Source organism: Anomaloglossus baeobatrachus, chromosome 5 (assembly GCF_048569485.1).
Source record: "Anomaloglossus baeobatrachus isolate aAnoBae1 chromosome 5, aAnoBae1.hap1, whole genome shotgun sequence".
NCBI classification, from domain to species: Eukaryota; Metazoa; Chordata; class Amphibia; order Anura; family Aromobatidae; genus Anomaloglossus; species Anomaloglossus baeobatrachus.
In genome coordinates this window covers 197,809,200-197,832,914 of record NC_134357.1, presented here as the reverse complement: position 1 = coordinate 197,832,914, position 23,715 = coordinate 197,809,200, and the positions used below count along the sequence as shown (strand labels likewise).

Below are 23,715 nucleotides of genomic sequence, written 5' to 3'. Positions count from 1 at the left end.
GTTAAACACTGAAGTGTCTAATGAACAGAAAGACAGCACCTCTCAGCCATACAGATGCAGGATATCACTTGTCTGCTCTTCATGCTTCACCTTTGGAAACTACAGAAATCCCCAGGCAGAGAGTCTTGAGCAGACAGAAGCTTTCATCTTCCTTTGTTCTCTGTCTCCCAAATCAGAGAGCGTGGCTGATTCCTCCTTTGGTCCTGTGCCATGATCCATACGCAGCCCGTGATGACAAACCTTTCTGTGTGTCTACTGGCGCCTTTGCCACTGTTGACCCATTGATATATCCTCTTTTATCCTTCCACCTGAGTGTTCAAGACATAAAGAGGATCTTCCATGTATACTGTATGTTCCATACATCTTCTCTATGGAGACTTTCACATGGGGGTTATCACATAAATAATACTAGGTCTTATAGACAAACCATACCTTTAACTCCAACACAGTAGCTTCGCCTTTCAGGACTTGTAGAAAATGTGATGACAATGAATGGAGAAGCTGTAATGGCTGCAACCTGAGTATTACATTTAAGTTAGAGATGTTAGATTCCAAGCCTTTAATTATTATTTTTTAAGTCGCTTTCACGCCCATTCAGTAATTTGGCAAAAAAAAAACCCTGCACTCTGTTTGTAATAAAACATCTAGGAGTCCACTCTGTTATTTCTCTGAGATTAGGAGATCAGAAGGGGTAAAGAAGCATTACAATGCAGAGTGCTGACAATCTGCGGGCATAATGCCCCCTTACACGCCAATCCGCCGAAGTCGCCCTATATTCTAATGTGTTTGAAGTCTTTGTGAATTGCTGCCAAAACATGATGTTGGTGGAGGAAGGATCTGTCTGATTATGTACTGGCCATGAATTTGGTCTCCCAGAAAGATGCTGCTGGTGGAGGAGTCATCATTCTTAGCAGCACATAATCTTGTGGAAACAGAACCTATAATGGCATCCAATCTAAGAGAGCAATCTATTGCTGATTGTTCTGTGTACAATTTGCCTATTTAAACAGGCTAACAATCTGTTTCTTCCACCAACCTGCAAACATTTTGCCAATCGGCAGTCATTTAATACCTCCGCTTTGGTGGTGTAAATTCAACTTTAGTTTAGCGAAGAATTGTATTGTTGATAGCTGTGACATTTTAGCTGCCCATTTATTATGGTACTATAGTGTTATTTTTAAAGATTCTTTTTAGATGGGTTGTCGCATGCAATTGGATATCATAGAAGGTCCTTGGTTTTGTAACCCAATATGAATAACTGCATTTTAAGAGTAACTTACATCCTGTCGGATTTGATTCATTTATGTCGTCATGACCAAAAGTGTTGGTACCCTTGATATTGTTCCAGAAAATGAAGTTTTTCTTCCAGAAAATTATTGGAATTACATATATTTTGTTATACAGGTTTATTTATTTTGTGGGTATTGGAACAACAAAAAAAAAACTGAAAAGGAAAGGAAATTGAACATAGTTTCACACAAATCCCCAATAATGGGCCTGACAAAATCATTGACACTTTCAACTTGATATTTGGTTGCAGACCCTTTGTATTAAATAACTGCAATCAATCTCTTCCTATAACATCAACAAGCTTCTTACACTTCTCAACTCTAATTTTGTATCACTCTTCTTTTGCAAACTGCTCCAGGTCTCTCATATTTGAAGGCGCCTTCTCCCATCAGCAATTTTAAAGTCTCTCCACAGATATTCAATGGGATTTAGATCCAGACTCATTGCTGCCATGTCAGAACTTTCCAGTGCTTTGTTTCCATCTATTTCTGAGTGCTTCTTAAAGTATGTTTGGGGTCATTGTCCTGCTGGAAGACATATGACCTTGGACGGCAAAAAACAGCTTTCTGACACTGGGCACTACATTACTACCCAAAATCCTTTGGTAATCTTCAGATTTCATAATGCCTTGCACACATTCAAGGCACTCGATGCCAGAGGCAGTAAAACAACCCAAAAACATTATTGAATCTCCACCATATTTTACTGTAGGTACTGTGTTCTTTTCTTTGTAGGCCTCATTTTGTTTTAAGTAAATAGTAGAATGATGTGCTTTACCAAAAAGCTCTCTTGTATTCTCAACTGTCCACAAGACACTTTCCCAAAAGTATTTTGACTAAAGTGGGCTTTACACGCTGCGATATCAGTACCGATATCGCTAGCGTGGGTACCCGCCCCATCTGTTGTGCGACACTGGCAAATTGTTGCCCGTGCCGCACAACATCGCCCAGACCCGTCACACATACTTACCTGACCGGCAACGTCGCTGAGACCGGCGAACCGCCTTCTTTCTAAGGGGCGGTTGTTCAGCGTCACAGCGACGTCACAGCTGCGTCACTGAACCGCTGCCCAATAGAAGCGCAGGGGTGGAGATGAGCGGGATGAACATCCCGCCCACCTCCTTCCTTCTGCATAGCGGCCGGGAGGCAGGTAAGGAGAGCTTCCTCATTTCTGCGGTGTCACACAGAGCGATGTGTGCTGCCGCAGGAATGAGGAACAACTTCGTTAGTGCTGCAGTAACGATATTTGAGAATGGACCCCCATGTCACCGATGAGCGATTTTGCACGTTTTTGTGACGATGCAAAATCGCCCATAGGTGTCACATGCAACGGCATCGCTAATGCGGCCGGATGTGCGTCACCAATTCCGTGACCCCAACGACTTCGATGTCGTAGCGTGTAAAGCCCCCTTAACTCACATACATTTTGGCAAACTGCAGTCTAGATTTTTATGTCTCTGTGTTGGCAGCGGGGTTATCCTGGGACTCTTGCCATAGCGTTTCATTTCATTCAAATGTCAATGGATAGTTTGCGTTGACCCTGATGCATACTGAGTCTGCAGGACAGCTTGAATTTCTTTGGAAGTTGATTGGAGTTGTAAATGACCATCTGGACTATCCTGTTTTGCAACCTTTCATCAATTTTTCTCTGCTATTCACATGCAGGAAGATTAGCCACAGTGACATGAGTTGTAAACTTCTTTATTATGTTGCGCACCATGGACAAAGGAACATCAAGATTTCTGGATATGGAATTGTAACCTTGAGATTTGTTGATTTGTTTTTAACAATTTTGGTTCTCAAGTCCTCAGACTATTCTTATCTGTTCTTTCTGTTCACAGAGCTGTAACGCCTGCCTGGATCCACAGACTCAGATGGGCTGTAATGGGGAGGCTAGAGGGAAGCCACTCACCAAGCAGGACCCCTAGAACCCTGAAACCCTTTAACCCCTATACAGGGATTTGGAATTACACAGGGCCCTGGTGATCACTACCTGTGGAAGGTTGCAGTCCGATGAGAGTAGTAGTCAGGCAGGGTCAAACTAGGAATTGCAGAACAGGGACAGACTCGTCAGGCAATGACGTAGTCAGCAACCATAGCAGAGGTTAAATCTGGATCGGGCAGCGAGGTACAAAAACAGTAGGCAGGAGGGTAGTCAGAAAACACACAGAAGTCAGCATACAGGAATAACCAAACAGAATAGGACGCAACAGGAGCCAGGAAAATCAGAACTATCTCTGGCAGTGGTCATGTGACAAGAGGGGGAATAAGAAGGGTGTGGTGTCTTCCCATTGGCTGTAGCTGAACGCTGGCAACTTCAGCTGGAAGACACATGTCACCCACAGTCAGCCAGCGGTACTGCAGATCCCAAGATAACCCAGCCCAGTGGATGATGGGAGCCTGCGCCCACCAGTGCCGCTGGCATCGACTCCTCTCCCATCACCAGCACCATCCACGGCAGGAACACGGCGTCGCCTGGCGATCGGAGCAGGAGTTGCTGGAGCAGACTCCGGCAGTGACGTAACAAGTGCTCAGTGGAGGACACACAGACACACAATGCAAAGATTGAGTCAACTTCTCTTTTTATCTGGTGTCAGGTGTGATTTTCATCTTTCCCACATCTGTTAGTTGCCACAAGTGAGTTTGAACGCGCATCACATGCTTGTGACAAAGTTGTTTACTCACAATTTTGGAAAGGTGGCAACAATTTTGTCTGGCCAATTTTGGGGGTTTTGTGTGAAATTATGTCCAATTTGTCTTTTTTTTTCTCAGATTTTTTTGTGTTGTTTCAGTACACACAAAGGAAATAAATGTGTATGCCAAAACATATGTAATTGCAATAATTTTCTGGGAGAAATACTTCATTTTCTGGAGTAATTTCAAGGGTGCCAACACTTTCTGCCATGACTGTATTGAATGAACATCTATTCATCTCCATGGAAAATGTATAGCTGATTACTGTGAAGATGTCTAGTTTTTAATGGCTCCTCCAAAAAAAAAGAGCTGGTTGGCCAGTATACAAGCAACAAGATATTATATGCTGTATGCTATGGTGGTCTAGTTTACCCTCTTTGTTTATTTTCTGTCACTGTGCGTAGAAAACATTTCTGTTGCCGCAAATGACCTGTACTAGAAAATCTATTTTGCAAAGTTTTTCACATGAAAATTAATTTTCTTAATAACTTTACAGTGGAATTATTTAGTTACACATGGATCAAGAAATCTACTAAATATTTCAGAAGCAAGAATGGAGTCAGTATGGCATAAATTAATTGTACTCAAAGATGGATGTGACTCACAAAGCAAGCTATCACAGTGACAAATGTTCATCTATGGCTGTTTTCTGCAGATACTTTGTCCTGAACAAGCTTCCTAATCTGAAGTTTTTGGATACCAGGAAAGTGACAAACAAGGAGCGTGAGGTAGCAAGTTCCAGGGGAGCCTTTATGAAAGTTGTGAAGCCAAAAGAAACTAAGGTAAGATTACCTTGTGATTTCATTTTTTTACACTCTTGTAATCATAAACAAAAACCTTTACTGGGGGACTCCGATATTGTGTGAAGCTTGTGAAGCTCTTAAATCTAGGGGCATGATCTCCCTTTTCTTATAACTATTGACATAGTGTCTTATCATTGGGTACAATTGTATATTGTCAAGTAAAAGAGGATTGGGCCAGCACTTTGGACAGAGCAACATAAGGCTATGTGAGCACTAGAGATGAGCGAACCGGTCGTGGTTCGGCTCGAGTTCGGTTCGTCGAACTGAGGTCTCGTTCGAGTTCAGTTCGGCGAACGTTCGACGAACCGAACTCGAACCGCATAGGAAACAATGGCAGGCAATCACAAACACAGAAAAACACCTAGAAAACACCCTCAAAGGTGTCCAAAAGGTGACAAACAACTCACAACATAACACAAACACATGGGAAAGTGACAAGGACATATACTCATGCGAAAACAAAAGAGCTGGACAAGAAAAAAGAGGAGGAGACATAGATATGGGTATATGCAAGGGAACGTCCATGCCATTACTGTGCAACTTGAGCCCTGCTCATTTTAGGCTTCCAATCTGGATAAATTGCCTGAGCTCACCACGTACACCTTGGGGATCTTGTTGTGTCCCGCAGCCAGCGTTTTCTCGGAACGTGTCCTCAGTGCTGCTGGGGGTGTGCTGACAGATAAGCACACGCGTCTGTCCACTGACAATGTGGACATACTAACGTTCACCAAGATGAACAAGTCATGCCTCACAGAGGACTTTTCTGCCCCTGGGTCATCCAGGGGAGTTGAAAGGCACGTGTATTTTTGAGAGTTCTTTATGCAAAGCATCTTTTTCATTTTGAAAATGGGGGTCAACTGATGACAGTCAAGTGGGGTGTGTGTGGCCCAATTAGTGGAAACGAGGGAGACTGTGGTTGGAGTCCCCTCGCTTTTGAAAAAAGAACCAAGATGAACAAGTCATGGCTCTCAGAGGACTTTTCTTCCCCTGGCTCAGCTAGGGGAGGCGAAAGGCACGCGTATTTTTGAGAGTGCTTCATGCAAAGCATCTTTTTCATCTTGAAAATGGGGGTCAACTGATGACAGTCAAGTGGGGTGTGTGTGGCCCAATTAGTGGAAACAAGGGAGACTGTGGTTGGAGTCCCCTCGCTTTTGAAAAAAGAACCAAGATGAACAAGTCATGGCTCTCAGAGGACTTTTCTTCCCCTGGCTCATCCAGGGGAGGTGAAAGGCACACGTATTTTTGAGAGTGCTTCATGCAAAGCATCTTTTTCATCTTGAAAATGGGGGTCAACTGATGCCAGCCAGGGATGTGTGTGGCCCAATTAGTGGAAACGACGGAGACTGTGGTTGGAGTCCTCTTGCTGTGTTTTACATGCTTTTAGAAGGGCATGACATGGCTTAGAGCTTGACTTTCAGCATCTGCAAACTGTTGGCTACCAAAATGCTTCCTTTCCAACCTTTTTAACTGAGGATTTTCGAGACCTTATGCCCATCGCAGTGCCCCAAGAGCCGATGCCCAGGCACCACTCCTTCTCCAACAAAGGCGTGCACGCGCTACACCAGTATGTCGCACCAAACATCACCGCTTCTTTGAGAAACTGTGTGACAGGGTGCATTTCACCACAGATACTTGGCCCAGTAAGCATGGACAGGGGCGTTACATGTCGCTGACTGGGCAATGAGTTACTATGGGGAGAGATGGAGAAGGGTCTGCTGTACAAGTCTTGCTGTCCCCACGAGTTGTATCAATCCTTCCTCTGTATGTAGAAGTTAATACACTGCTTCTGCCTCCTCAACCTCGTGTGGGTCCTTCACCTCGGCCCAAACCCTGTGTGGTCAGGGCACCCTTCCTTGTAACTGCGCACAAGGAAAACCACACACCTCCTCCTTACTATGCTGGCAGCAGAGCTCAATGCCATCATGCGGTCAAATGTTTACTTTGAAATATATGGGAAATGTGAGTCACACCGCTGAGAAGTTGTGGACGGTTAGCTCTGGAGACCAAGTTTCATCATTGGTTGTCTCCACTCAACCAGCAGCCAGGGAAGGCCGGGTGTGACAATGATGCAAACATGGGTGCGGCCCTTCGCCATGACAATGTGGCACACGTGCCTTGTGTGGCTCACGTATTGAATCTAATTCTCCAGGAATTTTTAAAACACCATCCCGGCCTACATGGCCTTGTGCAGCGGGTACGCTCGCTATGTGCTCACTTCCATCGTTCGCACACAGCAGCTTAACAACTTTCGTCGCTCCAGAAGTCTTTAGGTCTGGTGGTTAAACGCCTGAAATGCGATGTGCCGACACGCAGGAATTTGAATCTGCACATGTTGCAACGTTTGTGGCAGCACCGCCGAACCCTGCTGCAATGCGTTATGACATATATAGCCTGGCCTAACTTGATCCAGAGGTGGTGCAGATCACGCTGCTGGAGTGGTGTCAGACCTATGCACCCTTCTACACAGTTTACAAATGTCGACGAAGATGTTTAGCACTGGCAATGCCATTCTCAGTGTGACAATTCTGGTCATGTACATGATGGAGCACACTGTAAGCATTATTTGGAGTCAGGTGTTGGGACAAGAGGAAGGGGAGGAAGTACAGGAGGAGTCATATGCGGAAGGGATAACAAGATCTACGAGGTCCAGATGGTCAGCGGCACCTAGGCGGCAGTCATGGTGGGGGAGAGGGATTAACAAGGGCGCATAGTATCAGAAAAAAGTGTTGAGGAAGGTGCAGGAACCCATGAAGAAATGGAGGACGAACTGGCGATGGGCATGGAAGACTCAGCAGATGAGTGAGAGCTTGCTCACATTTCGGTTGTGCGAGGTTGGGGGGAGAGGGCAGAGGAAGGAGGCACGATTCTCACCTCTCTGCCACCAACACACCAAGGACTTGGTCCTCCTGGATGCACAAGACACATGAGCGCCTTCTTGCTGCACTACCTACAACATGACCCTCGGATTGTACGAATTCGAAGTAATGCTAACTACTGGGTTGCCACACCGTTAGATCCCCGGTACAAGACAAAATTTGGCGAAATAATTCCTGCCATAGAAAGGGACGCACGTATACAGGAGTATCTGCAGAAGGTGGTACGCAATCTTAGATCTGCTTTTCCACTAAACACCAGTGCTGCACAGAGTGAATCTCAACGCTTTGTCATGGATAGGAGGAAATGGTCTTTTACTTGTCCACATCTGAGGGACCGAGGGCTGGCTGCTGTGCTGAGATGGCATTGAGTACGGTGTCCCTGCAGAGTTGCACTGTTGGTCATATACAAAATGAGTTGAAAAAGGACAGATGCTGGTGGAAAGGGGAACAGGTGTGTTGGAAAGGGAAAAAAATTAAAATTTTTGTCCGTGGGTTTGGTGGTTAAGCAAAAGTAACATTTGCTGAAGAAACACCATCTGTTACGGTGGGACTGGCAGATTTGGATAAGGTGGTATATACTATGTTACCGCTATATAACGTAAATTAATAAGAAAAGAAAGAGAAAGGTATATATCCCCATCAGCAGTCCGTGTCCACCGTGCTCCCAGATGGAAAAGGAGAGGTTGGAAACTGGAAGGTTAGGTGGAGGATACAGAGCTGTGTGGCTATGAAACTAATAGTAGCCTGAACCGAGTTAGACGCCACTCGGATCTGGAGACTGGGAGCCCTGTTAGCGTCACAGGGTCCACACGCCCATCCAGCCCAGGAACTCCCTGTTAACATAACAGGGGCCATTGAGTACGTTGACTGTGTGCATTGGGGCCACACCTGTGGACAGCAGGCGCATCAGCAGCAGCAGGCCTGTTAATGCCACTGGGCTGCAAAAGCAGGACTTGTAGGACAGGAGCTGGTCTTAACCGTTCTGCGTTACCAACTGTGGTGGCGGCGGCCTGCATCGACGCCCTATCCCTGCCTACCTCTGACCTAAAGCCGCAATGGGTTCAACACATGGAGGTGTGCTCTTTCGGAGCATAATAGAAGACTGCGCACCTCCTTGTTGGCTCCAGCCCGTTTTATAACCTGGGTCCGCCCCAAACCAGGGTGGACCACAATGCACCTCCTGGGGACAAAAGCAGAGTGACACGTCATGAGTGGCATAACTAGCGCCCTATTTGGAACCGCAACTTCAATAATGACCTCATGGCTGCCACGACACAAACACCTCACCAGTTATCATCTGACCATCAATAATGAGGTGACAAGTCATAGGGGCAGGCCTCTGCAAGCCATTTGGGAGTGGCCTGGCCACATCGTCAGGACACCTGATGCCCTGTGGTCTATATGGGCCCCACACATCAGGGGCAGGGCCAAAGAGTTCATTACCGGACCTAGTCTCTGATGCAGTAAGTGCCTGAGCATGGTCAGTAGCATGAAATACAGTTTCTGAAAAAAGACTATCAGCTTTAGCATGGTGTCTAGGCACAAAACAGGACTTAGACCCAGCATGGAATGCAAGTACCTGTGCAAAGAGGCTTTTCGCACTAAGTGTGGGAGCATGCGCTGTATCCCGAAATGAAGACTTAGCCTCAGGAATAGCACAGTCAGGTTGACCATACTCACTAGGCGAAACACTTTAGTTAGGCTGCGGCTGGGGTAAATCGGCACATGCATGCGCACTAGCTGCCTCTCCACACTTAGACGTGGAGGAGAAATTGCTCTTCGGGTGTGGACTTGGAGATGCTGTCTATGAACAGAAGGAAAAGCTAAAGGTGTGTGTTACAGCCAGGAGCCACCGCGGAAACACTTCGTTCAATTGTGAGGGGAGTTATTTTGGAGTTTGGTGAGGAGAACCGTAACGCCAGTGAGCAGCATCCTGTGCCATAGACCAACATTCTTACGGTGCTGTCTATACTGCTTACCGTGAGAGGAGCGTAAAGTCTGTATTTCTGGCAACTGGACATCACAGTACACGGGTACGGTAGGCTGTGCCCAGACAATAATGCAGGCACGCAACACTTTGTTTTATTAGCAAAACACATATCTGTTCTGGGTAGGCCGACTATGTATAGACAATAAGACTTGCTGCCTCTGCACTGTCAAATTGTCACGTACAGTTTAAATCATAGAGGGACAGCGACACATGTTTGCATTGACTGTTGATTTTCAAGATTTCCATGACTGTGTTGCAGAGCTGTGTGGTTTGCATTCACACTGTTATCATCTGCCTTATCTGTGAGGCTTCAGCTAACAAGGGTATTCAGGGGGGTAATGTGTTTTGTCTATGTTTACGTCGATAACTGGGAAGCTCTTGTGATGCACCACTGGTAAGTCGTGTTCGCACACACACACACACACACGCACAAACACACAATTACTGCTACGCAGAGGGATTAGCAGGTAGTAGGCAATAGAATAGATTATTCAATTATTTAAATTGTATGCATGGTTCTTATTGTTTGTTTTGGTAAAGTTAAACAATCATTTATCAACCCAACTGACTAGAGTCCTTTTCCTGTTGCCTGGTTTTGCTGCATACTGGGGAGCCCACCCTGTACACAACTTAAAATGAAGCATAAGTCGCAATGTTAATTTCACTGTGCTACAATGCGGCCTAGCGTGCCTGTGCAACCACCGCCTGCCCCATCAAGTGTATCTGCGTGCTCTTCATCCTCTGTGACTGTGGGGACAGCAGTCTCACATGGTTTTTCACACTGAACTTCCACCCCTTTACACGCAACAGGGAGTGTGATTGGCAGGTCATCACTTGTTTTGGAAGTGGAAACAGATGGTATTGTTGAGCTGTCAGACATCGAGAAAACCAACATTGGATGCATGCTACATTATATCCACACCTGCACCTTCGTCACAGATTGGCTGGACTACCTGCATTTAATAATTGCATTCCAGAAATGGAAAGGAGTGTAGAATGCACATGTGTTGTACCTTGCTTGGCAGCAAAGGAACACTAACTTAGTATTACAGACAATTTTAGGAAGGCAGAAAAAGAGTCAGCTCTTTGGGCAAATTAAATAGCGTGGCAAAAGTGGACAGGTGGGTACAGTGGCCGTGTTCTGTGGGTACCAGGACAGTAAAGGAAGCCTCACTTTCTATCCCTCCGAATGATCAAATGCAGCAAGGAATTCCCTGAGTTTGCTATAAAATTAGCGTAGCAAAATGTGCATGAGGGTGTCATGCAGAGGTGCTGCAAATAGATTTGCACCAGTGGGGCACTAATGGAGTACAACAGCCACTTCTTGTATGCCACTAAATGGCAGCATTTTTTGCTATTATTATAGCTTATTAAAAACAGAGCAGGAGGGTGTCATGCAGAGGTGCTAGAAATAGCTTGGCACCAGTGGGACAATAATGGAATACAACAGCCAGTTCTTGTATGCCACTAAATGGCAGCATTTTTTGCTATTATAATAGCTTATTAAAAACAGAGCAGGAGGGTGTCATGCAGAGGTGCTAGAAATAGCTTGGCACCAGTGGGACAATAATGAAGTCCAACAGCCACTTTTAGGATGCCACTAAGTTTACTCAGTCTTTGGTATTATAATGGCTTAGTAACAATGAGTTTGAGTGTGCAATGCAGGCAGACGTGCTGCAAATATCTTTGCACTAGTGGGACAATAATGAAGTCCAACAGCCACTTCTTGTATGCCACTAAATGGCAGCATTTTTTGCTATCATTATAGCTTATTAAAAACAGAGCAGGAGGGTGTCATGCAGAGGTGCTGCACATAGATTTGCACCAGTGGGGCACTAATGGAGTACAACAGCCACTTCTTGTATGCCACTAAATGGCAGCATTTTTTGCTATCATTATAGCTTATTAAAAACAGAGCAGGAGGGTGTCATGCAGAGGTGCTGCACATAGATTTGCACCAGTGGGGCACTAATGGAGTACAACAGCCACTTCTTGTATGCCACTAAATGGCAGCATTTTTTGCTATCATTATAGCTTATTAAAAACAGAGCAGGAGGGTGTCATGCAGAGGTGCTGCACATAGATTTGCATCAGTGGGGCACTAATGGAGTACAACAGCCACTTTTAGGATGCCACTAAGTTTCCTCAGTGTTTGCTAGTATAATGGCTTAGTAACAATGAGTTTGAGTGTGCAATGCAGGCAGACGTGCTGCAAATATCTTTGCACTAGTGGGACAATACAGAAGTCCAACAGCCACGTTTAGGATGCCACTAAGTTTCCTCAGTGTTTGCTAGTATAATGGCTTAGTAACAATGAGTTTGAGTGTGCAAAGGGCAGGAGGGTACAGTGGCAGGGTTGTGGGTCTCTGGGTAGAGGAAAGGAAGCCTCCCTTTCTATCCCTCCTAATGGGGAAATGCAGCGAGGAAATCCCTGACCTTAGCTACACAGACGCTGTCATCTTGTGTAGCTGTTAAAATCTGTTTTCACTGCCCTGACTGTCACCTATGGCTCTGACCCTGCCGGTATTAGCCCTTAGAAGGGCTGAAAGAAACTTCTATCCCTATTCTGTATAGCGCTGTGTATAGAGCGTACACAGCAGTATCAGAGACAGGAGCTACGCCAGCGGTGACTGACACCCAGACGCAGAAGAGATAATGGCGTCCGGACGGGCAGATACTCGTTTTTATAATGCAGGGACATGTGACATGGACATCCTATCACACATGCCATTGCTTCTCTGGCTAAAAGTTCACTTAGCTGTGTGTGTGTCTGGGATTGGCTGACATGCTGGCCCGCCCCACAACACGCGTGCGCTTAGGGAAGGAAAACAAGGAAAAAAAAAAATGGCGATCGCCATTATCCAAACAGCAGTGATCTGAATGCGCTGTTCCCGCACACTATACGCTGAAATTTCATAATAGTGTGAGTCACGGAGTGACTTACACTATTACAGCGGAAAGCCAGCTAGGAATTAGCTTGTCTTTTTGCTGCTAGAACCGTTCTCGAACGTATCTAGAACTATCGAGCTTTAGCAAAAAGCTCGAGTTCTAGTTCGATCTAGACCAGCCCCCAAAATCACTCGAGCTGCGAACTGGAGAACCGCGAACCGCGCTCAACTCTAGTGAGCACACAGTGTTTTTTTGACTTTGGGTTTTTGTACGTTTTTGGCCTCTAAAAACACACCCGTGGCAAAAACCGCACCTGTAACAATGCATGCGTTTTTGATCTCTGCGTTTTTCTGCGTTTTTTCAATGCATTGCATGGGGTGAAAATGCAGAAAAACACAGGAAAGAATTGACAGGTCCATTTTTTTTTTAAGCTCAAAAACGCACCTTTAAAAAAATGTGTGTGGACAGCATCAAGGAAAACTCATAGACTTTGCTGGGGAAGCAAAGTCATGCAGTTTTGAGCCCAAAAAAAGCACCCGAAAAACGAGACAAAATGCAGCGAAAAACGCACTGTGTGCACATAGCTTAAGATGTAGCTTTTGACTTTTTATACTACCTTGATATATTCTGTTATTTTATATTTCTGCTTCGAGGAGTTGGTAGACTTGAGCAAATTTCCTTTGCATTTGGTTTCATACACATTGCATCTCAATAAATTAGAATATCATCAAAAGTTAATTTATTTCAGTAATTCAATACAAAAAGGGAATCACATATAGTCAATACACACAGAGTTATCTATTTCTATATATTATATAAAGTCATTACATAGTGATCTATTTCAAGTGTTTATTTCTGGTAATGTTGATGATTATGGCTTACAGCCAATGAAAACCCAAGAGTTATTATCTCAGAAAATTAGAATATTATATAAGACCAACTGAAAAAATGATTTCACACTCAGAAATGTTGGCCTACTGAAAAGTCTGTACAGTAAATGCACTCAATACTTGGTCGGGGCTCCTTTTACATTAATTACTACATCAATGCGGCGTGGCATGGAGGTGTTTCCCTTTTTGTATTGAATTATTGAAATAAATTAACTTTTTGATGATATTCTAATTTATTAAGATGCACTTGTATTTGACCTATAAATAGAGCTAGGAAAACAAATTCTTGCCCAGATCAATTTTTTTTATCAACAAACACACTAATACCCTAATATCCTTACTCTTAACCATTCTCAATTTCCAAAAATCGGAAATCTGTAACTTTTCTAGCCAATTTTTGCATTTCCAAGCCTCAAGCAATCTCTATTGCCTCAGCTTTTTCCTCCCTTGACCCTTGGTTCCATCTTGACTTCTGTTTACTTGATATTACTACTCAATGTTCAACTTTCTGTGGGGGAATTCCTATAGTTTACGTGCAAGTAAACAAGGTATCACATTTTTAATTTTCCTTATCAACAATCTCAGGCTTTGTTAAAAAAGAAAGAGCTGTAGGAGGAAGTTTGGCTGTTGAACTAGCCAGCCTAATATTAGAGCCTGTAAGTCAAGATTTACTTTGGCATTTAAAATAAACTTTGTGTTACTTGAAATAATAGACCGATAATTTATAAATTTAGATCGATTTAGCAGTGTAATAGTTACTAAATGTTTCCTCTCTTAGCTTAAAGTAGACAATCCACCTTTTTTTCTGGCCACATCATGATAAAGTGGCCAAGTAGCTTAATAAAACTTTATTTTTTTATTTTTCGTTTTGCTTGGGGACATATTTGTTTCTAAATTTTATATCCTAATTTCATCTATAACCAAGGGGACATTTGCGGAGCTACTTCTGCGCTTTGACACATTTTCCCCTACATGACGTTACCCAATCATATGGAGGCAGCTACACATAGGGATAAAAATAAAGAAAATATCCCAAGAGACGCTTAGAACAGGCTAACGCTGTGTGATATGGTAAAATTGATATGCCTAACCAGAAAACATTGAGCTCCCTCCTGAAGCCTAATGAGATTACAACTGGCTGGAGAAGAGCTGTATCTCATTATATACATAAGTGTGGAGGGAGGAGAGCAGAGCTGTGTGTCATTACATATATTACCCTACATTATCTGTGATTACAAGTATGTAGGCAGGAGACCAGAGCTGTGTGTCATTACATACACTGCTCTATATTATCAGTCATTGCAAGTGCATAAGGAGAAGATCAGAGCTGTGTGTCATTACATACACCACTCTATATTATCTGTGTTCACAAGTGTGAAGGGTTGAGAGCAGAGTTTTGTGTCATTAAATACACCGCCCTTCATTATCTGTGATTACAAGTTTGGAGACAGGAGAGCAGAGCTGTATGTCATTACATACACCACTCTACATTATCTGTGATTACAAGTGTGGAGGGAAGAGTGCAGAGCTGTGTGTCATTACATACACCACTCTACATTATCTGTGATTACAAGTTTGGAGGGAGGAGAGCAGAGCTGTGTGTCATTACATACACCCCTCTACATTATCTGTGATCACAAATGCATTTGCTAAGGGGGGGTTAAGAGCAGAGTTTTGTATCATTAAATACACTTCTCTATATTATCTGTGATTACCAGATCAAGGGAAGGAGAACGGAGCAGTGTGTCATTAAATACACTATTTTATCTGTGATTACAAGTGCGAAGGGAGGAGAGTAGAGGTGTGTGTCATTACATACACTAATCTATATTATCTGCAATTACAAGTCTCCAGAGGAGAGCAAAGCAATGAAATATATGCAGATCGCTGTTTGTAATAAGGCACACCTCTTCTCTTCCCCTGAGACCTGTAATCACAATAGATGCCAGATGCCAGAAGTTAGGGGTGCTTCACACACAGCGAGATTGCTACTGAGATCGCTGCTGAGTCACGTTTTTTGTGACGCAGCAGTGACCTCATTAGCGATCTCGCTGTGTGTGACACTGAGCAGCGATCTGGCCCCTGCTGTGAGATCGCTGCTCGTTACACACAGCCCTGGTTCGTTTTTTTATTGTTGCTCTCCCGCTGATAAGCACACATCGCTGTGTGTGACAGCGAGAGAGCAACAATCCTGAATGTGCAGGGAGCAGGAGCCGGCGTCTGACAGCCTGCGGTAAGCTGTAACCAAGGTAAACATCGAGTAACCAAGGTGGTTACCCGATATTTACCTTCGTTACCAGCCTCCGCAGCTCTCAAGCTGCCAGTGCCGGCTCCTGCTCCCTGCACACGCTAAGCTAAGCGGTGTGCGCTGGTAACTAAGGTAAACATCGGGTAACCATACCCGATGTTTACCTTAGTTACCAGTGTCTGCAGCTTCCAGACGCAGGCTCTGTGCAAGCGCAGCGTCGCTTGCACGTCGCTGCTGGCTGGGGGCTGGTCACTGGTCGCTGGTGAGATCTGCCTGTTTGACAGCTCACCAGCGACCATGCGGCGACGCAGCAGCGATCCTGGCCAGGTCAGATCGCTGGTGGGATTGCTGCTGTGTCGCTAAAGTGTGACGGTACCCTTAGATCCGTGTGACCATCGTTTAAGGTTTCTCAAGGGGAATATTCTTTTTCTCCTTCTTTATGTTGCCATTTCCTTATGATTGGGCAATGTCATGCACGGGAAAAAGTAACCGGGCCACTAAAGAAGAATCTCTGCTAACACCACGGGCGTAACGATCCCGGGCACAGAGATTTCGACTGTGACCAGGCCTGGGGGTGGAAGCGACCCTCCAACCTCAGCACCTACTTCAGCTGGATGCACACCCAGCTATAATGCATTTCGGCAGTGAGACCTGCCAAATCCCTACATTGTAATACTCCCTGTCGGCCAAACAGAGGCCTGCAGCTGATGTCTGTGCAGCAGGCATTGGCGTTGCATGGCAGTGATATTATGTGTTACCATAGCAGGCATGCCATTGTCAGCTGATGGCCACTGTGCCGGCTACAGAGGAAGATACAGAGTGATGTGGTAGAATGTTTTGTTTTTGTTTTTTTAAATGCATTGTAGGCAAAACGAGGAACACATATATAAGGAAGGGACCCATGATGGGGACATATATACCAGGATGGGTGACATATTTACAAGAAACTGGACACAATGGATGCATATTTTCTAGGATGGGGTCTTATTTTACACGGAGGGCCCAGGATGGGGGACATATTGTACATACCAGGATGACGACATATTTACTGGGAAGGGGCCCAAGATGGGAAACATATATACCAGGAAGTTGGACATATTTACCATGAAGGGGCCCAGAATAAGGGACATACAGTATATAACAGGATAGGGGGCATATATACCAGGATGGTGAAAATATATATCCAGATGGGGGACATATGTTCCAATAATCCATGGTCTGCTTGTTTTCGGCAAACTGCGGGTTTTCTTGTGCACCATCTTTAGAAAAGGCTTCCTTCTGGGATGACAGCAATGCAGACTAATTTGATACAGTGTGTGGCATATGGTCTGAACAAGGACAGGCTGACCCATCCCTTTAACCTCTGCAGCAATGCTGGCAGCGTTTATAAGTCTATTTTGAAAAGACAACCTCTGGATATGAGACTAAGCCTGTACACTCAACTACTTTGGTCAACCATGGTGAGGCCTTTTCTGAGTGGAACCTGTCTTGTTATACTGCTGCATGGTCTTGGCCACCATGTTGCAGCTCAGTTTCAGGGTGTTAGCAATCTTCTTATAGCCTGGGCCATCTTTATGTAAAGCAAAAATTCTTTTTTTCAGATCCTCAGAGAATTCTCAGCCATGAGGTGCCATGTTGAACATCCAGTGGGTGTGTTATGGATAACACAAAATTTAACATACCTACTTCCCATTCACACCTGAGAGCCTGTTATACTAATAAGTCATATAATACCAGGGAGAGAAAATGGCTAATTGGACACAATTTGGCCATTTTCACTTAAGGGTGTCTGACTTTTATTGCCATCAGTTTTGACACTAATGCCTGTGTTTTAAGTTATCTAAAAGTCATGTGAGAGTGTAGAGGTGATGCCTGCAGTGCTATCTCCCAACCACTTGGGGGTCTCTGTGAATGCTAGCCAAAAAACGGTGTGGTCAGATACCAGACAGTGTGTGGACCTGGCTCGCAGAGTGCATATGTGCTTTAGGCCCGCTTACTGAGAGTACTGAATCTGGTCACAAGTTAGAGACTGTCTGCTCTGCTTGTGAGAGGTGTTATTTCACATCGGTAAAGTGAGCATTTTCTGCTTGACCGAGAACTAAAATGCAGAGGACATCCTCGGGTGTGACCGTCTCAAAACCTGTTGTGGAACCCGTTCCTGTGGTGACTTTCTCGTATTGTTGACGGCCACCAAAGATACAGATATCCATTTCAATCTACCAATACCCTCTTCCATCCCGTTATCCCTGTGTAGGACAAGTGGAATCGTAAGTCCTGAGCACCCAGTGCCAGAGGTAGCAAAACAGCCCAAAAACATCTTTGAACCTCCTCCATATTTGACTGTAGATACTGTGTTCTTTTCTTTATAGGCCTTATTCCATTTTTTATAAACAGTAGAATGATATGCTTTACCATAAAGCTTTATCTTGTTTTCATCTGTCCACAAGCCAATCTCTCAGAAGGATTTTGGCTTACTCATGTACTTTTTGGCAAGCTGCAGTCTAGTTTTTTATAGCTCTATGTCAGCAGTGGGGTCCTCCTGGGTTTCATCCATAGCATTTAATTTTATTCAAATGTCAATGGATAGTTTGCATGGACACTCATGCACCCTAAGCCTGCAGGACAGTTTAAATTTTTTGGAACTTGATTGGGTCTGCTTATCCACCATCTGGACTATTCTGCATGGCAACCTTTCATCAATTTTTCGCTGCCGTCCACGTCCAGGGAGATTAGCTATAGTGGCATAGGTTGTAAATTTCTTGATTATGTTATGCAATGTGGATAAAGGAACATGAACATCTCTGGAGATGGACTTGAAACCTTTAGATTGTTGATATTTTTTAACAATTTTGGCTCTAAAGTCCTCAAACAGTTTTCTTCTCTTTGTTCTCCATCCTTAGTGTGATATACATGGAAACACAAAGCATAGATTGAGTCAACCTCCCCCCTTTTTATCTGGTTTCAGGTGTGATATTTATATTGCCCACACATGCTACTTGTCCTAGGTGAGTTTGAACTAGCATCATATGCTTAAAACAAAGTTGTTTACCCATAATTTTTGAAAGGTGACAACAATTTTGTCATACCCATTTTTGGAGTTTTGCGTAATTTTATTCCCAGTTTTTTTTGTGTTGTTCCAATACACACAAAGGAAATAAATGTGTATGACAAAATCTGTGTAATTGCAATAATTTTCTGGGAGAAATACTTCATTGTCTGGAACAATTTCAATTTCAAGAGTGCAAACGCTTTCAACAATGCCTTTATAAACCAGGATGGGAGACATATACACCAGGATGGGTGATATATTCACCAGGAAGAGGCCCAGGATGGGATCCATATATAACAGCATTGGGGACATATATACCAGGAAAGGGCCCGGGATGGGTTACCTATATATATATATATATATATATATATATATATATATATAGCACATATTTACCAGGATGGGGGACATATTTAGCAGTCAGGTGCCCTGTAAGGGAGACATTACTAGATAATTTAGGGAGGAAGGTGGAAATGCTTATGTCTTTATAAGATTTAGAGCACTACAAGGGTCCACACATCTGCCTAACATGCAGGGGGGTAGGCAGGTCCAAGCTATGCATCGGGCCTATTGGACTGTGGTTACGCCACTGGCTATCACACCCTTGGTTATAGTGGAAATCAGAATATAAACTTTACAAGCTAAAGCTTCTGCAACAGAGATGAGAAGTAAAAAACAATAAAAACTATCTTTTTTTCAGATCTTTGGCATTTTTATCATGATGTGGCCAGTATAGAATGTAAAAAATGGTGAAAGATCCTCTATGTGATTGTACATTTCTGTATGAGATATATAAGTATGAACAAAATAGTGATCATCCAGTTTTACTATTAATTGATAAGAACATACCCCAGTGTCTTACCAAATAATGGTTATATGAGGTATAACTTGTGAACAAGGTACAATTTCAGAACAGTTAGAAGGAAGCATGCAGCCATGAATGATTCATTTTATGTGATGTGTCTTATTGCTAATTTTCCATCTCGGTCAGCGACATTCTGTTCATACATGTTGTGCATTGAAGTTCTTTCCTAATTGCTGGTAATTTTAATTAGGGCTGTTGTTAAATTGAGGTTGTAACCTTACTATGATTCCCAAGCTAACAGTGTAGACATCATTATAGTGGAGAAAACACACTGTTACATTATTTATTAATGATAATAAATGGATATAGAAGTGCAGTTACAAGTAGTACAATTCTGAGACTCTTGTTAACATATATCCATGTAATAAAGTTTTTTTTACCAAGTAGAGTATGGTGCCACAAATATTTGTATTTATGCCAAACACAAGCGGGGTTTATCGCATATAATCGTTATGTAAAGCTATGTTTTTAGCCCGGGTCAGCCACTGATGGAAGGGTAGGTTATAATGAGATGTTTTGTTTTGCTTTCGCGTTGATTTCTGTTGGTACGTTTTCCAACAGCAGGCAGGGGGCCATCAATACGGTAGAAAATACACCACAATTAGTGCTTGCTCTCATGTTAATTTCTGTACCGATCCCTGTAATTGTCACTAATGGCAATTAGACAGCAAGAGGCTGCAAAGACATTTTCATTGTTCCCCTGTGCACTTGGGAGACAAGACAGTATGTTTTAACACTTTCCATTCTGCAGTCATTTATAATGGAGTGGATATAGTTAATTCCCATCACAGTATTATATGTGAATCCATAAATAAACCAATTATACTGCATTAGATCCAGCATTATTGCATTCATATAATATTTTGCAAATATGCTATGAAATGCCTAATAAACACGTCATAAATGTCAACCTGGGGCCTTATGACCCTCATTAATCACGAATATGGACAGGTGCCAATATAAGCCATTAATGGTAAGTGATTGGACATGCGCCGAGACTATTTTGAGGTTTCTATAATCCGTTCATGTCAGTGGCATGCATGATGGGCCGGTTTCCATTTATAGCAGGTACAGGCATGATTTTAGGAACTTTAGGTGATCCTAATCAGAAGATTTATGTGAGAAAGCTGAATGTATGCCATGCCAGCGCTATCAGTCATTGCTAGAGCCTTGTAAAGTACTTTAAAGTAGAGGTGAAGCTTCTTTAATAAGTCCACCCACCTACCATATGACATTGAAAATCCAGGAAGTCCTATTAGGCAGCCGAATGGTCCTCTCCACACTATAGGTCCACCTTTATTTTGCAGTCTATCCATAATGCTTCTCGCCTTGCGGGCCTAGTTGTAAAGCTTGAGCATAAGACAGTGATAATACATTTACCCCGATGTCATGATATATGTTTCAGTTTACTTACAAGTGAATCATTACTGTGAAGCATGAGACCACAAAGGGAATAGAAAGAAGAGCAATTTACACAGTATAACAGTGCACCATAAATATACAGAACTAAAACTACGGTGGATCATCTTACTATTCTTCTATGCAATGAAGACCAACTTCTTTCTCTCTTTTTTTATACTTGTATACTACAACTCATCTTTGCATTTACTAAACTTCAGACCTTTTACTAAAGGCCCCGTCACACTAAGCAACATCGCTAGCAACATCGCTGCTAACGAACAACTTTTGTGACGTTGCTAGCGATGTTGCTGTGTGTGACATCCAGCAACAACCTGGCCCCTGCTGTGAGGTCGTTGGTTGTTGCTGAATGTCCTGGGCCATTTTTTAGTTGTTGCTCTCCCGCTGTGAAGCACAGATCGCTGTGTGTGACAGCGAGACAGCAACAACTAAATGTGCAGGCAGCAGGAGCCGGCTTCTGCGGAGGCTGGTAACCAATGTAAACATCGGGTAACCAAGAAGCCCTGTCCTTGGTTACCCGATATTTACCTTTGATACCAGCCTCCGCCGCTCTCACTGTCAGTGCCGGCTCCTGCTGTGTGCACATGTAGCTACAGCACACATCGGGAAATTAACCCCATGTGTGCTGTAACTAGGAGAGCAGGGAGCCAGCGCTAAGCAGTGTGCGCTGCTCCCTGCTCTGTGCACATTTAGCTGCAGCACACATCGGGTTAATTAACCCCATGTGTGCTGTAACTAGGAGAGCAGGGAGCCAGCGCTAAGCAGTGTGCGCTGCTCCCTGCTCTGTGCACATTTAGCTGCAGCACACATAGTGTAATTAACCTGATGTGTGCTGTAACTAGGAGAGCAGGGAGCCAGCGCTAAGCAGTGTGCGCTGCTCCCTGCTCTGTGCACATTTAGCTGCAGCACACATCCTGTAATTAACCTGATGTGTGCTGTAACTAGGAGAGCAGGGAGCCAGCGCTCAGTGTTCGCTGCTCCCTGCTCTCTGCACGTGTGGCTCCGTGTGGGGGTAACCAAGGTAAATATCGGGTTGGTTACCCGATATTTACCTTAGTTACCAACGCAGCATCTTCCACGCGGCGCTGGGGGCTTGTCACTGGTTGCTGGTGAGCTCACCAGCAACTTGTGTAGCCACGCTCCAGCGATCCCTGCCAGGTCAGGTTGCTGGTGGGATCGCTGGAGCGTTGCAGTGTGACATCTCACCAGCAACCTCCTAGCAACTTACCAGCGATCCCTATCGTTGTTGGGATCGCTGGTAAGTTGCTTAGTGTGACTGGACCTTTACAGTGCCTACAAGTAGTATTCAACCCCCTGCAGATTTAGCAGGTTTGATAAGATGCAAATAAGTTAGAGCCTGCAAACTTCAAACAAGAGCAGGATTTATTAACAGATGCATAAATCTTACAAACCAACAAGTTATGTTGCTCAGTTAAATTTTAATACATTTTCAACATAAAAGTGTGAGTCAATTATTATTCAACCCCTAGGTTTAATATTTTGTGGAATAACCCCTGTTTGCAATTACAGCTAATAATCGTCTTTTATAAGACCTGATCAGGCCGGCACAGGTCTCTGGAGTTATCTTGGCCCACTCCTCCATGCAGATCTTCTCCAAGTTATCTAGGTTCTTTGGGTGTCTCATGTGGACTTTAATCTTGAGCTCCTTCCACAAGTTTTTAATTGGGTTAAGGTCAGGAGACTGACTAGGCCACTGCAACACCTTGATTTTTTCCCTCTTGAACCAGGCCTTGGTTTTCTTGGCTGTGTGCTTTGGGTCGTTGTCTTGTTGGAAGATGAAATGACGACCCATCTTAAGATCCTTGATGGAGGAGCAGAGGTTCTTGGCCAAAATCTCCAGGTAGGCCGTGCTATCCATCTTCCCATGGATGCAGACCAGATGGCCAGGCCCCTTGGCTGAGAAACAGCCCCATAGCATGATGCTGCCACCACCATGCTTGACTGTAGGGATGGTATTCTTGGGGTCGTATGCAGTGCCATCCAGTCTCCAAACGTCACATGTGTGGTTGACACCAAAGATCTCGATCTTGGTCTCATCAGACCAGAGAACCTTGAACCAGTCTGTCTCAGAGTCCTCCAAGTGATCATGAGCAAACTGTAGACGAGCCTTGACATGACGCTTTGAAAGTAAAGGTACCTTACGGGCTCGTCTGGAACGGAGACCATTGCGGTGGAGTACGTTACTTATGGTATTGACTGAAACCAATGTCCCCACTGCCATGAGATCTTCCCGGAGCGCCTTCCTTGTTGTCCTTGGGTTAGCCTTGACTCTTCGGACAAGCCTGGCCTCGGCACGGATGGAAACTTTCAAAGGCTGTCCAGGCCGTGGAAGGCTAACAGTAGTTCCATAAGCCATCCACTTCTGGATGATGCTCCCAACAGTGGAGACAGGTAGGCCCAACTCCTTGGAAAGGGTTTTATACCCCTTGCCAGCCTTGTGACCCTCCACGATCTTGTTTCTGATGGCCTTGGAATGCTCCTTTGTCTTTCCCATGTTGACCAAGTATGAGTGCTGTTCACAAGTTTGGGGAGGTTCTTAATTAGTCAGAAAAGGCTGGAAAAAGAGATAAATAATCCAAACATGTGAAGCTCATTGTTCTTTGTGCCTGAAATACTTCTTAATACTTTAGGGGAACCAAACAGAATTCTTGTGGTTTGAGGGGTTGAATAATAAATGACCCT

The 23,715-nt window shown here is 44.1% G+C and overlaps 1 protein-coding gene across 2 annotated transcripts in view; it reads left to right on the top strand.

The window, feature by feature from the left end:
• Positions 1 to 23,715, top strand: part of LRMDA (leucine rich melanocyte differentiation associated) — a 1,835,625-nt gene that overhangs the window by 1,056,226 nt on the left and 755,684 nt on the right. For both annotated transcript variants that reach the window (XM_075347316.1, XM_075347315.1), the window contains one exon: positions 4,639 to 4,765. In XM_075347316.1, the coding sequence (XP_075203431.1) occupies positions 4,639 to 4,765 (127 nt within the window). The remainder of the gene's footprint in view (positions 1 to 4,638; positions 4,766 to 23,715) is intronic.